Raw genomic sequence first — 16,963 nt, 5'->3', positions numbered from 1 at the left:
GTTTGGAGGGGCAAGCAGTGGGGAGTTTTCAACTTGCCCGGGGCTTGAACTTGCCCGGATGATTCTGTTGTTTTCTAGATGAAAAACAACACTATTTTAGGAGCACTAAATGCGTTAACACCGTATGTCTTTTTTCCTTAGTGGTCACTCATCGTTCACTTATTATTATTGTAGTTAATTCACGTTGTTGTTCTAAACTCAGTCTAGCCAAGTGGCTTGACTGCCTTATATTCAAAGTGACCAAGCTTCTTAACTATGTGGGCAGAAGAGCATCATTCGAGGCTGTCATGAAATCTAACCTATTAAAAATTTGTGTGATCCTCTTGGGATCGGCCAGTACAGAAAGCAGGGTCAGGCATCTCTTGTATGCTCTAGAATAGGAATGGTTTCAGGGATCTAACTAAACCTTGACTCTTAATTATGAACCGTATACTTTTAGAGTGGTTGTGTCTGATAACAGTCACCAAAGACCAAACAAATAATTTCAGTCTTTCTTGTTAATGCCCAGGTACTAGAAATAAGGGCCATGAAAACGTGTCTCAGAAGCTTCATCAGATCTTATACTGAGCTAGGTACCCAAGATGGGCCTGATGGAATCTGGTGGTGCCTGGCATCTTTTGCATTGTTTATGGACATTGCCACCCAGGCAGTCTTGCAGAGTTCTTCACAGCCTTTTCAGTAGGGTGCTTTCACTACAGGTCTTCATGTTAATGTACACAGTCTTGCCTCTAGCAGCCCTGGGCTTCTTTAAAATCACGCCTCCACAGTAAGCTGTCCTAGTCCCTTGGGTTAAGGATAGAATCTTGCTTCCTCCGAATATCTCAAGAAAACCTCCATTTTCTGTTATTAAGTGCTTAGCAAAGATCAAAAATAAATAGAGGAGAAAAAGAAATTTAAAAAATGAAAGACTTGACACTGCACAAAGGGACACATTCCCCTAATTCTTCATCAGATATATATTAAATGCCTCTATGGCGCAGTTTCTCTGCTGAAAACAAGGATAAAGGGATGAATAAGAAACAGTGCTTGTGCTCCTAGGACACACAGTGAGGGACAAAGTCATAAGAACAGATCATGATACAAGATAAATGATACTGGAGGCATATGCTGCCTATTATAGAAACATGGAGGAGGGGTACCCAGCTCAGCCTAGGACATATGCTTCTGGAAAGGGTGAATGCAGCTGCTTAACATGCTTTACTTAGCTTGCCATAATCCTTGACTGATACACTATGGAACTAGTAGTACATGTATCTTATCCTCTCACCAGTCCACTTTGTCACACTATAAAGATTCCCTGTACTTGAGCTTTTCAGAAAGATAGTTTTGAAATGCTAGGTAATTTTTTCTACCTTCATCTCCCAGCCTACAGGAGAAATGCTTATACCTTCTAGGATGCTGTGGGAGGTATTGGGCTGCAAGAGGCTGTTTACCACCTCTTGACTCAAAGCTGTTTTCAGACTTAAGCAGCAGTGAATATTGGTATATCTAGTTGTTACCCCTTTTACCTAAAATTCATCCAGGAGCCTCCCAAAGCCAGATCATGCAGGGCCAGACAATATTTGAGAGACACCATAATCCATCTCTTGGGAAATGGAAATGGGGATACTGATGATGAGGATGACTTCTCCCTAAACTCCAGAGTTATAGAATCCAGCTGCCTTTTCAGCACCTTCAAATGGATGTCTAATGGCATGACCATAATGGTTCTTGATTCCACTCTTCCAAAACACGTTTGTCCCCCTGTATCCCACATCTCAGCAAATGACATTTCTGTTCCCATTTTTTGCTGATGATTTTGGAGCCATTCTTCACTTCTCTTATACACCACATCCAGTCTGTCTGCAAATCTTATCTGTTTCACCTCCAGGTGAAGTCTAGAATTCAGTCACTTGTCTCCATCTGCACTATTTCTATTCTGCTGAAAGCACCACCTCTCTCATCTGAATTACTGTAGTAGTCCTCTGACTGATCACCCTGTCTTTGTCACTGTGCCACTTTTAGTCTTTTATCCACACAGAGGAAGAGTGATCCCTTGAAAACTGGATCTGATTGCATCTCTCCTCTACTCAGAACCCTTCAGTAGCTTACTGTCACAACTAGAATAAGTTCCAAAGTCCTTTCTGTGCTTTCTACATCTGACATCATGAGGCCTGTGGTAGCTTCCTCTCATCTACCCCATCTATGCTCTTAGCTCCTGCTCTGTTCTACTAGTCACAGTCTTCCTTGTTCCATAACACACAAAGCACGTACCTACCTCGGGGCTTCTGCGCTTGTTCTTTCCTCTGCCCGGCACTCTCTTGCTCTAAATATTACAGACCGCATTTCTCATTTCCTTCGGGTGTCTGCTGAAATGTCACATAAATCAGCAAGACCTTTTCTAACGATGCTATATAAAAGACAAGGTGCTATTCTTACTCAGCCTTATCTTTCTTCTTGTCATGGATTGTCACCTAATGCTATTTTATGTTATATTAATGTCTCTCTCCATATTAGAATATAAATTCCTTCAGAACTGGAACTTAGTTTGTACATTGCTTTATTTGTAGTTCCTGGAATAGTTCCTTATAATGGTATTCATTAAATCTGTTGAATGAATGAATTAATATTAATTGATATTAATAGTAACAGATTCCATTTATTGAGTACTAATCCTTATTAAACTTTTATGAAATAATACCTCCATTTTACAGAGGACTAACCTGAGAATCTGAGTGATATTTCCAAGGTCACATATCCAGTAAATCATGTCTTATTCTGGACCCTGGTTCCCAAAATATAATATATATTCAGAACCTTTTAAAGAAAATGCAGATGTGCATTTGTATGTGTGTCTCTGTATGTGTGTCTACACATTCATTCTTCTATTTTCCAAAGAAACGGTAGGATAAAAAGGACTAAGGTGGTTGCCTCTAGCAGATGGAGAAAACAGGGAGAGTGGACAAGGATGGAAGCTAGACTTCCTACAGTTTTAGCATTGGAACGACATAGATGCATCATATAATTAAAAATTGAATTAAAAAGTGTGGATTTCAGGTCACCACTGCAGAATTATTGTGTCAGAATCTCTGGGAACAGCACTATGCAATTTGCATTTTTAATAAGTTCAGGTGATTCTGATGCAGCTAAACAGGCTTATGCTTTAAGAAACACTGTTCTTTGCTCTATGACCTCAAAAAGGGAAGTGACCACTACCTATTTCATTTCTGTATTCCCTGCAGTGGCCAGCATTGGGCCAGGAATGAAACTGTTTATCACATGAGCTTGGACTAGTTTGTAGTTGGATGAAGGTTCATTAGGGTAATTATGAGCAAGATGGCCCAGCACTTACTCATTCTGCAGGAGGAATAAAGTCCAGCCTTGTGGCTCAGCATTAGGCTGTTAGGAGTTTTCTAGGGCTGATTCACATTTGTTTATGTATATGTTACCAACAGACTACACCGTTTTTGTAGTATGTCCCACTTTCTGATTTGCTGTATTGAATCTTGGAAGGGACTGTCCATTCCATTCTGTGTCTGCTCTGCAAACATCTTTCTCTGTGCTTTGCCTCCATTATTGTATTATATGATGACATGTCATAGACTGTGGAGGCCCAAACATGGGTCAGGTCCTGTGGTCACCTGAGCCCCCACCGACTTTTTTTTTTAATGAAAAAAAATTTTTTATCAAAGATTTTATTTATTTGAGAGAGAGAGAGAGACAGAAAGAGAGAGAGCAGGAGTGGGGTGAGGAGCAGATGGAGAAGCAGGCTCTCTGCTGAGCAGGGAGCCCATGCAGGGCTCCATCCTGGGACTCTGGGATCATGACCTGAGCGGAAGGCAGATGCTTAACAGGCTAAAATTACCCAGGCACCCCCCGCCCCTGACTTCTCTAACCAAATCAAGCCTCTTCAAGGTTGTATGCCATGAGTGCATCTGGGTAATGTGCTGTTTTCCCTTGAGTGTGAGGCTTAGTAATGTGTGTGTGGTGCTTTTACTACTTAAAGGAAAATACTTTATATGTATAAGTGGTTTTCCCCCCTAGCACCTTCAAATGAACATGTGAAAAGGGTTAAATAAAACCTCAATTAAAAAATTTTAAATTTGGGCTCATGTGCGGCTCAGTTGGTTAAGCGGCTTCCTTTAGCTCAGGTCATGATCCTGGGGTCCTGGAATCGAGTCCTGCATCGGTCTCCCAGCTCCACGGGGAGTCTGCTTCTCCCTCTGACCTTCTCCCCTGTCATGCTTTCTCTCACTCTCTCAAATAAATAAATAAATATCCTCAAAAATTTTTTAAAAAAAATTTTAATGAATATATCTGATCCTGTTTTCTGACCAATAGACATTTGATAAATAACATCTCTTGTCAAGGAAACATTTCAATAAAATGGAAAGTAGATCCTTGAATGTCATGCTTATGAGTTTGACTTCATATTTTGGTAGTGCTCATGAGGATGTAAGCACCAGTGTGACAGTCTCACAGATGGAAAGACACATATAATGAGACCAGTTGAGGCCATCACAGGGGTCCCTGGAGGGACTGGGATATGGCTTTTGCAAGCTACCTTGTAGAGCTAAAATTGATAGGAATTGCAGACCAGAGTGTTAAGATGTGGCTGTTAAAAGAGATAAAGGAAAACAGGAGCTGGTAGGGATTTGGGGAGCAGAGTTCGGAGGGAAGAATGGGGAAGATGGTGAATATTCTTTTGGCCTTTTGGTTATAGATTTTTATGTATGTTATAAGTGAGTTAAAAAAAAACTTCCACCTCATTATTTATATCTGAAATAGCAGTGGGTGTCCTGGAAATCAACTTCAGTATTCAGTTGCTCAGTACAGTGATATCTATAAGTAGAATTCTAAGCACAATATCTTTTACAGAGCAAGCATTGTGAACTTGTCTCTTTGTTTTCTGTGTTCTGCTCCAACATAAATCTCCAACATTCCTTTAGAGCCAGTGTTATTTTTGATTTCTCTTAATGTCATTAAGAGCACATTCTGTCTTACTTTCTGTGTCCTGCCTTTGCTTTAAAACACGAGAGAAGTCAGAATCACTATTTTTTTGGAAGACTGAGGACATTAACCTGGAAAAATGTTCCTGATGTGTCCTCTGGCCTGTTTTTATAAATACAGCCAGTGCCTTGCAGACAACCTCTGGCCAACACCCATTCTTTTGACATAGGATGCCTTCGAAATTGCTTCACAGCCTGTGGTTATATCCTGACGCTTCTACACACATCTTCCTACATGTATGACTCTGGACAAAGTACTTATCCCCTAGGCCTCAACTTCCTCATCTGTGAAATGGAGATTTATAAGAAGGACTTACCTCAAAGGATACTTGTGAGGATTAATGAAGTAGCATGTGATATGTGCTTAGCATTTCCTGGAGCACAACACATGCTCAATAAAGTTTATCTGTTTGTATCATTATCCAAGAGAGTTTATGAAAGGAATGAATGACCTTTTATAGTATCTAAAAGCTGAGGAAGTATCTGTACATGCTTAACTTCCCTGAATGAGTTAATATAGATCTGACAGGGTAATTATTTAAACCCTATTGGAGCCTCTTTTAGCACAGACCAGTGTCTCCCAAAATGTGGTCCTTGAACCAGCAGCATTACCGTCACCTGGGAACTTGTTAGAAATGGATGTATTCAGGCCCACTGCGAGACCCGCTGAATTGGAAACTGAGGGCAGGGCCTAGCAACCTGTTTTAACAAATCCTCAATTAATTCTGATACATACCAAAGAACCGCTGGCATAGACCAGTTTTCTTTTTTTTAATAAGAACTTTATTGAGATGTAATTCATCTACCATACAATTCACCCAGTTAAGATGTACAGTTAAGTGGTTTTTTAGTACAGTGCAAGTCTTGCCACAGTCAGTCTTAGAACATTTCATCACCCTAAGAAAAACCCCATACCCATTGGTATTTACTCCCCCATTTTCCTGTAAACCCACCAGCCTTAGACAACCACTAATCTGTCTCTATAGATTTGGCTACTCTGATATTTCATATAAATAGAGTCATAAAATATGTAGCCTTTTTCGTCTGGCTTCTTTCATGTAGAGTAATGTCAGGTTCATCCCTATTATATAGGAATGTATCCCTATATAAGCATGTATCCGCACTTCATTCCTTTTAATGGCTGGTTAATATTCCATTGTATGGATAGATTTGTGGCATTTTGTTTACCCATCCATCAGTTGATGTACTTTCAGCTGTTAGAGATACCGCCGCTCTGAACATCTGTGTACAAGGTTTTCTGTGGGCATATGTTTTCGTTTCTCTTGTGTATATGCCCGGGGTAGAATTGCTGGGTCACATGACAACTCTATGTATAATCTTTTGGGGAACTGCCAGACTGTTTTCCAGAATGACCGCACCATTTTATATTCCTGCCAACAACATGTGAAGGTTCCAATTTCTTCACATCTTTGTCAACACTTTCTTTTTATATCTGCTAGACTGTCATTTAAGATAATGAGTTGTATAAGCTTAATATTCTTATTTTCCCTAAAGTAAAAGCATTAAACCATTAAAGGGTGCTGTTTAGTTTTGTTTCTGCTATTAGTTACCTAGTTTCATGTTTACACTATCCATTTTATGATTTTATAAATTTGTATCCTATTTTTGGTCAGTCTGATTTTGAAACACTGAAGGCAAGGACATTTTTTATTCTCTAATATGTCTGGTAATGATACTTTTTTTGATGGGTTGCTTCTCAAACATTTCTTGAATATAAATAGTCCTTAGCTTTGCAAAACACCTGCTATCAAAAGCAACTCATTTTCTGGCCCGTTTGAATTCTGATTACAAGCCCCAGCTCAAGAAAGAGGGTTTTACTAAAGCTGACTGACCTTTATCTCCGCTCTTTTCTCTTCCAGAGGAATGGCTTCTTGTTGGCACCAAACAAGGACATCTTCTTCTCTATAGGATCCGGAAGGACACTGGTAAGTGGCAGCTCTCCAGCCTCAAGAGAGAGGTGACTTACTACTCATGCAAAAAATTGTGATGGTCAGCCAGTATACAGCTGTGAAATCAGTGATTCCTGGCCCTTTAAAAATGATGGGGGTTGAGAGTAGTACAGTGGGAAAGTAGGGAGAAGCATGAGAAAATCTCTGGCATTTTTGTTTTTTATTTCTGTTTTTCTGTTCCCCTATCCTGATCTGGTAGGTGCAGTTGAGTATTCCTCCCCTCTTTGCTTACAGGAGAGTCACTGTCAGAAATAAGAAGTATAACTGGTGTGAATAAGATTTTTGCATGAATGATGTGGTAGTAGGAAACAAATTAGGAACCACAATTTTTGTTAACTTGTGAGGGGTGGACTAGGAGAGAGGAGGCCCAGGGTTGGGCCCAGCTTTCCTTCTTCTTGGCCAAATGACTGAGTAGGTCCTTTCCTTTGTCATTTTCCTCTTCTGTAAACTGTCTATCTCACAAAATTGTCAGGGTCAGATGCAAGGATTTTGAAAAGTAATGCTCCAATCAGATGTGACTTTGTTAGTAAAAATGTAGATTAATAACTAAAGTATTTGAAATTTATATTTTTAGGGTTTCCTCTGTTGGAGGGAAAAAAGCACCACACCTCCTTTTCCTGATTTTATTTCTATAGTCTCTTTATGGAAAATTGATGGTTTGGGATAATATACATTGGAGCTACAGAGTCTTTAGAAATCTGCTGTTAATGCCAGAGTGTGTTGGACCATATGAAATTGTCATTATTTGACTATATTAGGAAAAACAAAATTTCATGCCTTTCAACCCAATAACCTTTCTGTAGTAAATAGCTTAAAGTAAGATTGGAAATAGATACTTCCTTTTGGAACCTGGAGCAAGGGTAACATGGGAAAAAAAGGCATCTCCCTAGGGCATGTGGAGGGGAATTTCATTCTACTCATTTTAGGTTCCTTGGGTGGGAACATGTAAATTGGACTGACAAAAGACAGATTAACAAGAGAAAAACAAGTGTATTAACATGTATTACACATACACATGGGAGCACTCAGACATGGGTAACACAAAGGGGTTGTGGTTGGAATTTGGGCTTATATAACATCTTAACAAATGAACAACAAATTTTTAGAAAAGTGGTAAGACAAAGGAAAAGGACTTTGAGTTTCTAGGATGGCAAACTGTTAAAAGGCAGACACATGGGGGAACTAATGGAATACGGATGAGTAAAGTTTGTTAATAGATTGTTCTGGTGTCCTCTCTAGGCTGATAAGGGTCTAGAGCTATCTCTGCAGATTAAATGCTGTCCTTGGTAGAAAGGGGAGGAGAGACACCTTTATAAATGTATGTTCTGTTTTTAGGCAAATTAGAGGAAGGGAGAGAGCCTTTCTTTTTCTGCTTCTTCCCAGTTGCCTTCAGCTCAAAATAATCCTTATCGCAAAGTGGCATAATTTGGGGGGATGTATTCCGCTACCTATCACCAGTGGAGTAGGGAAGAGGAAGGCACCTGTTCAGAAGAGAAACCAGCAGAGGGTAAATTTCATTTCTAAGTTTTTCAGCTTTCCTTTAAAGCAGGGGTCAGTAAACTTATCCCAGAAAGGGCCAAAAAATAAATAGTTTAGGCTTCATAAGCTCTGAGATCTCTGTTGTGACTACCAACTTTGCTATTTCAGCAAAAAACAGCCATAGACCGTATGCAAAGGAGTGGCGTGGCTGTGTTCCAACAAAACTTTATTTATAAAGACATGTCAAGGGCTGGATTTGACCCCAGGGCAGGACTTTGCTTGCCCTTGCTATAAATTTCTAGTTCTCAGGGCCAGAATATTTCTATTTTGTGACACTTATTAGACTATAATTTAAAAATTAAGCTTGCCTTGGATTTTATTCAGCATTTGACAACCATGATTTCACTGTCCACTGTAGGCTCAGATACTGTGCAGGACAGGGAAATAAGAGAGCTTAATATTCTTTACCCCAACAGATGAGCAGTTCTTTGTAGCTTCAGATACTAAATGCTATGATAAAGTGATTTGTTTGATAGGTCATTTCTATATAAATGGTAGGGAATTGAAAAGTAGACCAGAAGAGTAACTCTTAACATAATGTAGTCTCAAACTGATAATATTAGTGCTAATATGACTTGGAACCCTGGTGCTGATTGTTCATGCCCTGTGATGGGTTCACCATGGGACTTTTGAGACATTCGTTCCTGGGGCTCAATTTCTGCATAGGTAACTTGAGTAGCAGTGCGACCTGCCTTAGACAATTGGGAATCAGACTCTGATTAGAAACTTGACTTCTCCCTGTATCCTTAGAGAACAGTTCAGTTCTGGCTCGGTTCTGGCCTATTTATGGCCCGAAAAAGAAATAGACTTGGGCCTCTATGAATCAGCCATAGAACTAAGTTGGTTCCTAAGTTTGAGATATTCCAAACCTAAATTAGGCTGCAACCAGACTGTCTTTCTGAGGAAGGAGAGAGGGTGATAAGGTGTCATGGAGAGACTGGAATTAGGGGTACCTGAGATCAGATGTTAGTCATTTCTTTGAGCTCGGAAATGCTTCTAGGCCTCATTTTACTCCTCTCTTAAACAGAGGCGTTAGATGAGCTCATATCAAATATCTTAACAGCTTCAGGTTTACATCAGTGCCATCACCTTAGAGCAGTCCCCAGGATCCTTTTAGAAGGTTTACCAGATCAAAACTAAGTTCACAGTGCCACTGCACCATTTTCTCACTGACATTTATTGACATCTGCACTGATGGTAGCTAGAACTGCGGGCCCTTAGCATAAGTTCAGGACAGTGGTTAATGAGCTTGTTGGTATGTTGCTGTTCTCATTGTAGTTGTGGTGCTCTCCAGCTCGCTCTCACTGTGGTTTCTGGTTTATTTCTTTCTTTCTTTATTTTTAAAAAGATTTTATTTATTTATTTGACAGAGATCACAAGTAGTCAGAGAGGCCAGCAGAGAGAGAGAGGAGGAAGCAGGCTCCCTACCTAGGAGAGAGCCTGATGCGGGGCTCAATCCCAGGACCCTGGGATCATGACCCGAGCCGAAGGCAGAGACTCTAACCCACTGAGCCACCCAGGCGCCCCGGTTTCTGTTTTTTTAAAAACCAACTTTCACCTAAGCGTGTTCTTTGTGCGGCAATAAAATTATTTTATTATATCCTGATCTTTGACAATATTTCTTTTTTCGTTTTTAAGATTTTATTTATTTATTTGACAGACAGAGATCACAGGTAGGCAGAGAGGCAGGCAGAGAGAGAGGAAGGGAAGCAGGATCCCTGCTGAGCAGAGAGCCCGATGCAGGGCTCGATCCCAGGACCCTGGGACCACGATCTGAGCCAAAGGCAGAGGCTTTAACCCACTGAGCCACCCAGGTGCCCCTTGACAATACTTCTTTTTAATAATCTCTGATGTACTAAGAAGTACCATGTGCCAAGGTGTGAAGCACAGTGACTGCCTTGAGAAAAAGTTCTTGTTTGAGTTCTGAGCTGAACTGGCCACTTTTTCATGAAGAATCATTGTTGTTTAAAAGAATGACTGACAGACTATGGTTTTGCACACCATTTGGGTGTTTGGTGCATACTTTCTTAAAAACTGAACAAAGGAATCTGTCACTTCAAAGAAGACAACTGGAAGTATCTGTGGCTAACAGTCAGGCTAGGGCTTTTAGTAGAAAATTAGAATTGTGGAAAAATTATATCCACACTATGAACTCGACAGCTTCTCAGTACTTTTCTGATGACATTGGAGGTGATAATGAATATGATGACATAGGACATATATATATGTGCCCTATAACAAAATATGCCAACATTTGGAAAATCTGTGTGATTCAGTGAACAATATTTTCCAGTGCATGAAGTTTCTAAATCATTCATGAGTAAAAAGATCCATTCAAAGTCTAAGACAGAGGGTGCCTGGGTGGCTTAGTCAGTTAAGTGTCTGACTCTTGAGCTCAGCTTGTGTCTTGATCTCAGGGTCATGAGTTCAAGCCCCACGTTGGGCTCCATGCTGGGTGTGGAGCCTGGTATTTAATCAAATAATTAATTAATGTGTAAGATAAGCTAATTGACTTCAATTTGACAAGAAGTTTCATTAATAGGTTTCAGATTCCACATTGTTAGAAACTCCATTTGTCAAGTTTTCGTATGGTATCAAAGAAGAAGATGGACAATTATCTGATAAACTTTATTTTTTTATTAATTAAATTATTTTAAAGACTTTATTTATTTGACAGAGAGAGAGAGAGAGAGAGCAAGCACACAAGCAGGGGGAGCAGCAGAGGGAGAGAGACAGGCTCCTCACTAAGCAGGGAGCCCAATGCAAGACTCTATCCTAGGACCCTGGGATCATGACCTGAGCCAAAGCAAATGATTAACCGACTGAGCCACCCAGGCACCCCATGAAAAAGCTTTAAAATATTCCTCCATTTTCCAGTTCTGTGTCCATGTGAGGACAGATTTTTGTCATCTCCTTCAATCAAAGCAGTGTATCAAAATAGTACAGAAGCAGATGTGAGAGTCCACCATGTTCTGTTAACCCAGACATTTAAAAGAGAATTACAAAATATAAAACAGTGCATTTTTTTTAATTTGGAAAAATAGTTATTCATTAAAATGTTATTTATGCTAACATGTAATGGGCTTATTGCTAATATTTAAAAATAAGTTAATAAATACAGATTTTTAAAATTTCTCGGTCTTAATTTCCACCCTAGCGTACATTAATAACTACGACCCATGTTAAAGTTTTGGGATTCTCAATTTTTAAGGCTGTGAAGGTGTCTTGAGGCCACAAAGTTTGAGAATCTCAGTCTGAGGTAATTCAGCTTATGAAGAGAATCGTTGGAAGTAATAATAAAGCCCTTTTCAAATATAGAACTAGTTACCAAGCAGGAAGTGAAATGTAATGGCAGAATATAGGACATGTTTATGAATCTCCCACAACTCCCGAGCCCTTTCATCTCCTCTGCTGAGGGACAGGTGGAAGAAGTAAGACCAGCTTTGGTGGCATGGGCACTTGTGGCTGCCTTGTAGATGCTCCACCGATTTTGGGGCCATGGACCCCACTAGCTGTAGAGAGCAGCTTGGGGTCAGCTGTGTGAACAGTTGGGAGGCAGGTGGCAGGGGATTGGCTCAGAACCTGGGCTTTACAGTCAGCCCTGAGTTTGCTTCTGGGCCGTCTTTCACCCACTGCTACCTAAGTGCATGACCTGTCAGGTCCCTCACATATGAAATTGGAATAATATCTACTCCTTGGGGGTAGTTGTGAGGATATTTATATATATGTGTACATATATATAATTATATTTATATATATTTAAACTTATATATGCTCAGTTTGCGATAGCTGCTATAATTATTGTGATAATTATTCTCTTTTTGACCTTTTGGTGACTTTTGAGGCTGACTATTTTTGTCATCCCCACGAGGCTGGAATCATGTTTTTATGGTCTGTACCTTTCTTCCCTTTTTGTAACGTGCCAACCGATATGGCATCTCCTGAGAGCAGCAGTAAGGGTAGACGCACTCAGTTACTTTAGCTGAGGGGGATGGTGTTGAGTGTTTGCTCTGTCCCGTGAAGCAGGATGTAGGGTAGCTGCCGGGCTTTTGTTGGTCTAGATCTAAGGATGTTTTGGGCTGGGTTTCATTGTTTGGGCTCTTACATTTGACTGTTACTTTTACAAGCACTTAGCCAAGGTGCTCTTTTGTAGGATAAGACCTTCAGACCCACAAGTACCTTGGCAGCTTCAGTGAGCTTCTGTGGTATGATTCTTTCCGCTAATGCCAAGTCAAGGTACATTAAACCCTCTGTTCTAAAATGGGAGTTGAAGGCAGCTTCCTGTACTTAGTGAAGACAGCTATCTAGTGTAGATCTCCAGCTTCCAGTCTTTTAGGAATTTTTAGATTCCTATAGAAGAGCCATGGGAGCAGCATTTTTTGTTGTGGTTGTTTTTACATGTTTGGAACTGTGAATGTTTGTTTCTTTTCCATAGGTTGCAACAGGTTTGAAGTGACACTAGAGAAATCCAATAAAAACTTCTCCAAAAAGATTCAGCAGGTAGGCAGTGATGATGGTCATTTCAAGAATGTTTGACTTCTGTGAGACCCTGTCAAAGCTAGAACTTTGATAACATTACTTACGAACTCTGAATTCTGTGCTGTCTGTTCTCCCACTTATTAGGGATCTGAGTTCATCTGTCATGTGTCTGAGATCCTCGATAATGAGCAGAAATTGCAATTACACATAAATATCCATCAGATCCCTGTCATTGGCCTAGACTCTTTTATTCCCTCTTTAGTACTGTTCTTAAGTGAACATTTGTTAAGCCTTGTTGGAAATGTTTAATTGAGTCTAATGATTTGTTCTTTTCCAGATCCATGTGGTTTCCCAGTTTAAGATTCTGGTCAGCTTGTTAGGTAAGAAAAGGAGTTGCAGTTGTATTGCCTGTGTCAAAAACCAAAAGCTATGACTTGATTAACCACTCTTTCATGCTTAATTTGACAGACATTGAAACTGACCTGTTCCAAACCAGACATGGCAGGGTACATGGGTATTAAAGGCAAGAGTATCCCTCATAAACTTGAGCTCTGCTCTCCAAGAAATGTCATTCATTCATTGGGCAGATACTCATTGAGCCCTGTTCTAGGCATTGGAGATACCAAATTGAATGAGACATGGTTTCTATCTTTGAGATTTATGTTCTGATTGTGAAGACTGAAATGACAAAGTAATTTTATACAGTGTGATAAGTTAACAATAGAAATTTATTAAAAATGTGGTGGATCTTAGTAAGGGAAGGACAACCTCTTCTAGTGGATGATTAGGATTTTGGCAGGAAGAGAGGGGAAGGGAGAGCATTTTAAGCAGAGGCCTTGCGGTCTGGCCAGTTTAGGATGTGTGGTAGAGAGTGGCACAGTGGCAAGAGATAGGGAGAAACAGATCAAGACCAGACTATTCAGGCCTTGATAGAAAAGCCATAGACTCGGGGAGCCTGGGTGGCTCAGTGGGTTAAAGCCTCTGCCTTCAGCTCAGGTCATGATCCCAGGGTCCTGGGATTGAGCCCCACATCGGGCTCTGTGCTCAGCAGGGAGCCTGCTTCTCCCTCTCTCTCTAACTGCCTCTCTGCCTACTTGTGATCTCTGTCTGTCAAATAAATAAATAAAATCTTAAAAAAAAAAAAAAGAAAAGAAAAGAAAAGAAAAGCCGTAGACTCAAGTGAAGGCAGCCAGCGAGGCCTTTTCTTAACAAACTGAGGACTAGAAACTTGCCTCATGCTTTGTACTGTTCAGCCCAGGGCCCAAATGTTGGAATCATTTTAAACTTAGTTTGTAGGTGGAGGGAGAAATAAAGTAACTAAACCTTCATGAGTAAAACTAGATAGGAGGCCCAAGTGAAATTATTTTGCTTGCTTTGCTAGTAAAGAAATCCTTGCCATGGGATTGTACCAAATCCACAGAGGATTTCCTTTCTTTACTGAGGCTTCCAGTGGAAGTAGTTTTGAAAGCCTGTTCTTGCACAAATACTGCATCACAAATTTCCAGACTTCAGAAAGACAGAGTGTGAGAATGCTTTGGTAGCAAAAGAGCTCTTCTGCATAAGCAGCCCAAATTTAAAGGCACAAAAGTGACCTCTATCATTTTGTCATGTAATTCTGATAACAGACTGGAATAAATCATTGTTAGTGAAACCAAAGATACATCTTCAACCAACGCTTGCCAATTGGTTCTTCTCATTGATAGTTACTTTTGTGTGTAGAGAATTGTGATAATTTATACTGTTGTTATACCTCCTTCCAAACAGAAAATAACATTTATGTCCATGACCTATTGACATTTCAACAAATCACTACGGTTTCAAAGGCAAAGGGAGCCTCACTGTTCACATGTGACCTCCAGGTAAGTGTAGGCAAGATGAAAATTGACTTCGTGTTTTAATAAATATGGTCTTTCTTAATATTCCTTCCATTAGGTGGGAAGAATAACATTGATATACCAACCCAGCAGAGACTCCAGAGAAAGTGTTTGATTTTGGATTGTGTTAGAGAAATTTCCCCCTTTGTATGTGGTCAGAAGGGGAAACATTTGAGTTCCTTGTGTGTACTAATTAGAGTACCAGACTTCTGTCTTGGCCGGAGGCAACTAACCCATGATAAAAGCCTTTGCCCATGGATAAATCATTAGTGGGAAAATCCAGACTTACTGGTATCACGAACATGGGACATTAAATTGACCTTGTTCTGAACAGGTGATTATATTCTTTGTCTTAGGGGTTTTTTGGTCTTTTGGGAAAGACATTTCTCCTTACTTATGCCAATTCATCATCCTTACATTATTAAGAATCTGCCTTACCTTCTACTCAGCTTTGATCACTTTTTAGTCTTTGTGGTCTACATTGACCCTGCATTGTTTTATGCTTAGACATTTCTTTTCTCCTCCCTCCTTAAAGGATTGAAAGTGGTTGCTGACACATGCTGATCCCTGACCAGCATGTACTGACAAACATTTAAGAAAAAAAGGAGTAAGCGGATACATAGGTGAAGGCCTTCCCTGGGCTTTTCCTGTGTGAATTATGAATGTCCGAGAGATTTGCCAGGTTTGGGGTCTTTGGCTGGCAGCCCTTGGAGGGGAAGTGCTCCTCAGCCTATTGTTTCTAAGAACATCTTAGAAAAAAAATGGTGTTCTTCCACTCAGTTTGTCTGGCAGGGGGACTTTATATTACAGGGGATTTTCAGATTAGTAGCCATTTCAAGGCAGAAAATCTCAAATTTAGCTGTCACCCAGTTACAGAGTCATCACATACACCACCTCATTTGTCCTGGGTGTCTCTTCCCAGCACACAGAGACCGGTGAGGAGGTGCTGCGGATGTGTGTCGCTGTGAAAAAGAAGCTCCAGCTCTACTTCTGGAAGGACAGGGAATTCCATGAATTGCAGGTGAAGTCCCTGTTCACTGGTCTGTGTAAGGTCAGGGCTCTGGTCTTGGAGTTCTCTCCGCATGAAGGCTCTACCGTGAGTATGTGGGAACCTATCCACAGCTGCTCGTCAGAGTCTCCTAGTCTTCAGAGGCAGTGGTCATCCAGTTCTGCAGCGCTTATATGGATTGGTTTATTTCAAAGTGGGTTTCACCTTTTCTAAAGGCGTCTAGTCATCCAGTTCATGGGTGAATTAAATTTTTGTCACAAGTGGTTTCCCAGCCTTGAGCTTACAGACTTGTGCTTAGATGAGGGTGATGGCGATTTTGAAGAGGTGGGGTAGAATAACAGGAAAGTCACGGTTTTTTGTTTTGTTTTGTTTTGTTTTTTCTTTTAATGTCTTTCCATTTGAACTCTTGGTCTCTTTCTTCAGGGGGACTTTAGCGTACCAGATGTGCCCAAGTCCATGGCCTGGTGCGAAAATTCTATCTGTGTGGGTTTCAAGAGAGACTACTACCTAATAAGGGTAAAACTTATTCTTTTGCATATATTTACCTGGGGGAGAGGATCATGTGTTTTTGAACTACAGGTCAAGAGACTGCCTTAGGTAGTGTTTTGGCATAACAGGGTTTGTGTTTGTATGTTTGGCTATTTTTTTATGCTTCTCAGCATCTCTACAAATAGATGTCTGACGCCAGGCAGCATCAACTCTCAATTCTCTACATAATGAATTATCCACATCGTGTATCTAATTATTGGAACAGAAAATTAGGGCTCCTTGCCTCCATTCAATAACATTACCAAGGACTGTCATCTTAAGGCTTTAGTGCACCTTATAAACTAATTTTAGTATTAACTTATGTATTTTTAAGACTTTGAGTTTTCTGCACTTTCAAACCTTTTAGTATAGTTATTTAAAAAATTTATTTATTTTTATTTCAAAAGCCACATATGTTAATATAAAAAATAAGGAAATATAGGTAAGCCAGATAAAGGATGTACAAATCACCCATAAATCCTTCACTCAGAAATGACTCTGTTAACCTTTTGGTAGATGAGCTTCCACCTTTTTACAAAAATAGCATGTTATACACATTGTTTTGTAATCTCTTTT

At 40.1% G+C, this 16,963-nt stretch overlaps 1 protein-coding gene across 2 annotated transcripts in view; it reads left to right on the top strand.

Annotated features, from left to right (window-relative positions):
• Positions 1-16,963, top strand: part of VPS39 (VPS39 subunit of HOPS complex) — a 45,986-nt gene that overhangs the window by 533 nt on the left and 28,490 nt on the right. For both annotated transcript variants that reach the window (XM_032343420.1, XM_032343421.1), the window contains exons 2-7: positions 6,869-6,934; positions 12,933-12,997; positions 13,314-13,356; positions 14,741-14,835; positions 15,773-15,871; positions 16,283-16,375. In XM_032343420.1, coding sequence (XP_032199311.1) covers positions 6,869-6,934; positions 12,933-12,997; positions 13,314-13,356; positions 14,741-14,835; positions 15,773-15,871; positions 16,283-16,375 — 461 coding nt within the window. The remainder of the gene's footprint in view (positions 1-6,868; positions 6,935-12,932; positions 12,998-13,313; positions 13,357-14,740; positions 14,836-15,772; positions 15,872-16,282; positions 16,376-16,963) is intronic.

The sequence above is a fragment of the Mustela erminea genome, chromosome 5 (assembly GCF_009829155.1).
Source record: "Mustela erminea isolate mMusErm1 chromosome 5, mMusErm1.Pri, whole genome shotgun sequence".
NCBI classification, from domain to species: domain Eukaryota; kingdom Metazoa; phylum Chordata; class Mammalia; order Carnivora; family Mustelidae; genus Mustela; species Mustela erminea.
The sequence above is the reverse complement of the archived record's forward strand: the minus strand, read 5'-3'. Positions and strand labels throughout refer to the sequence as shown.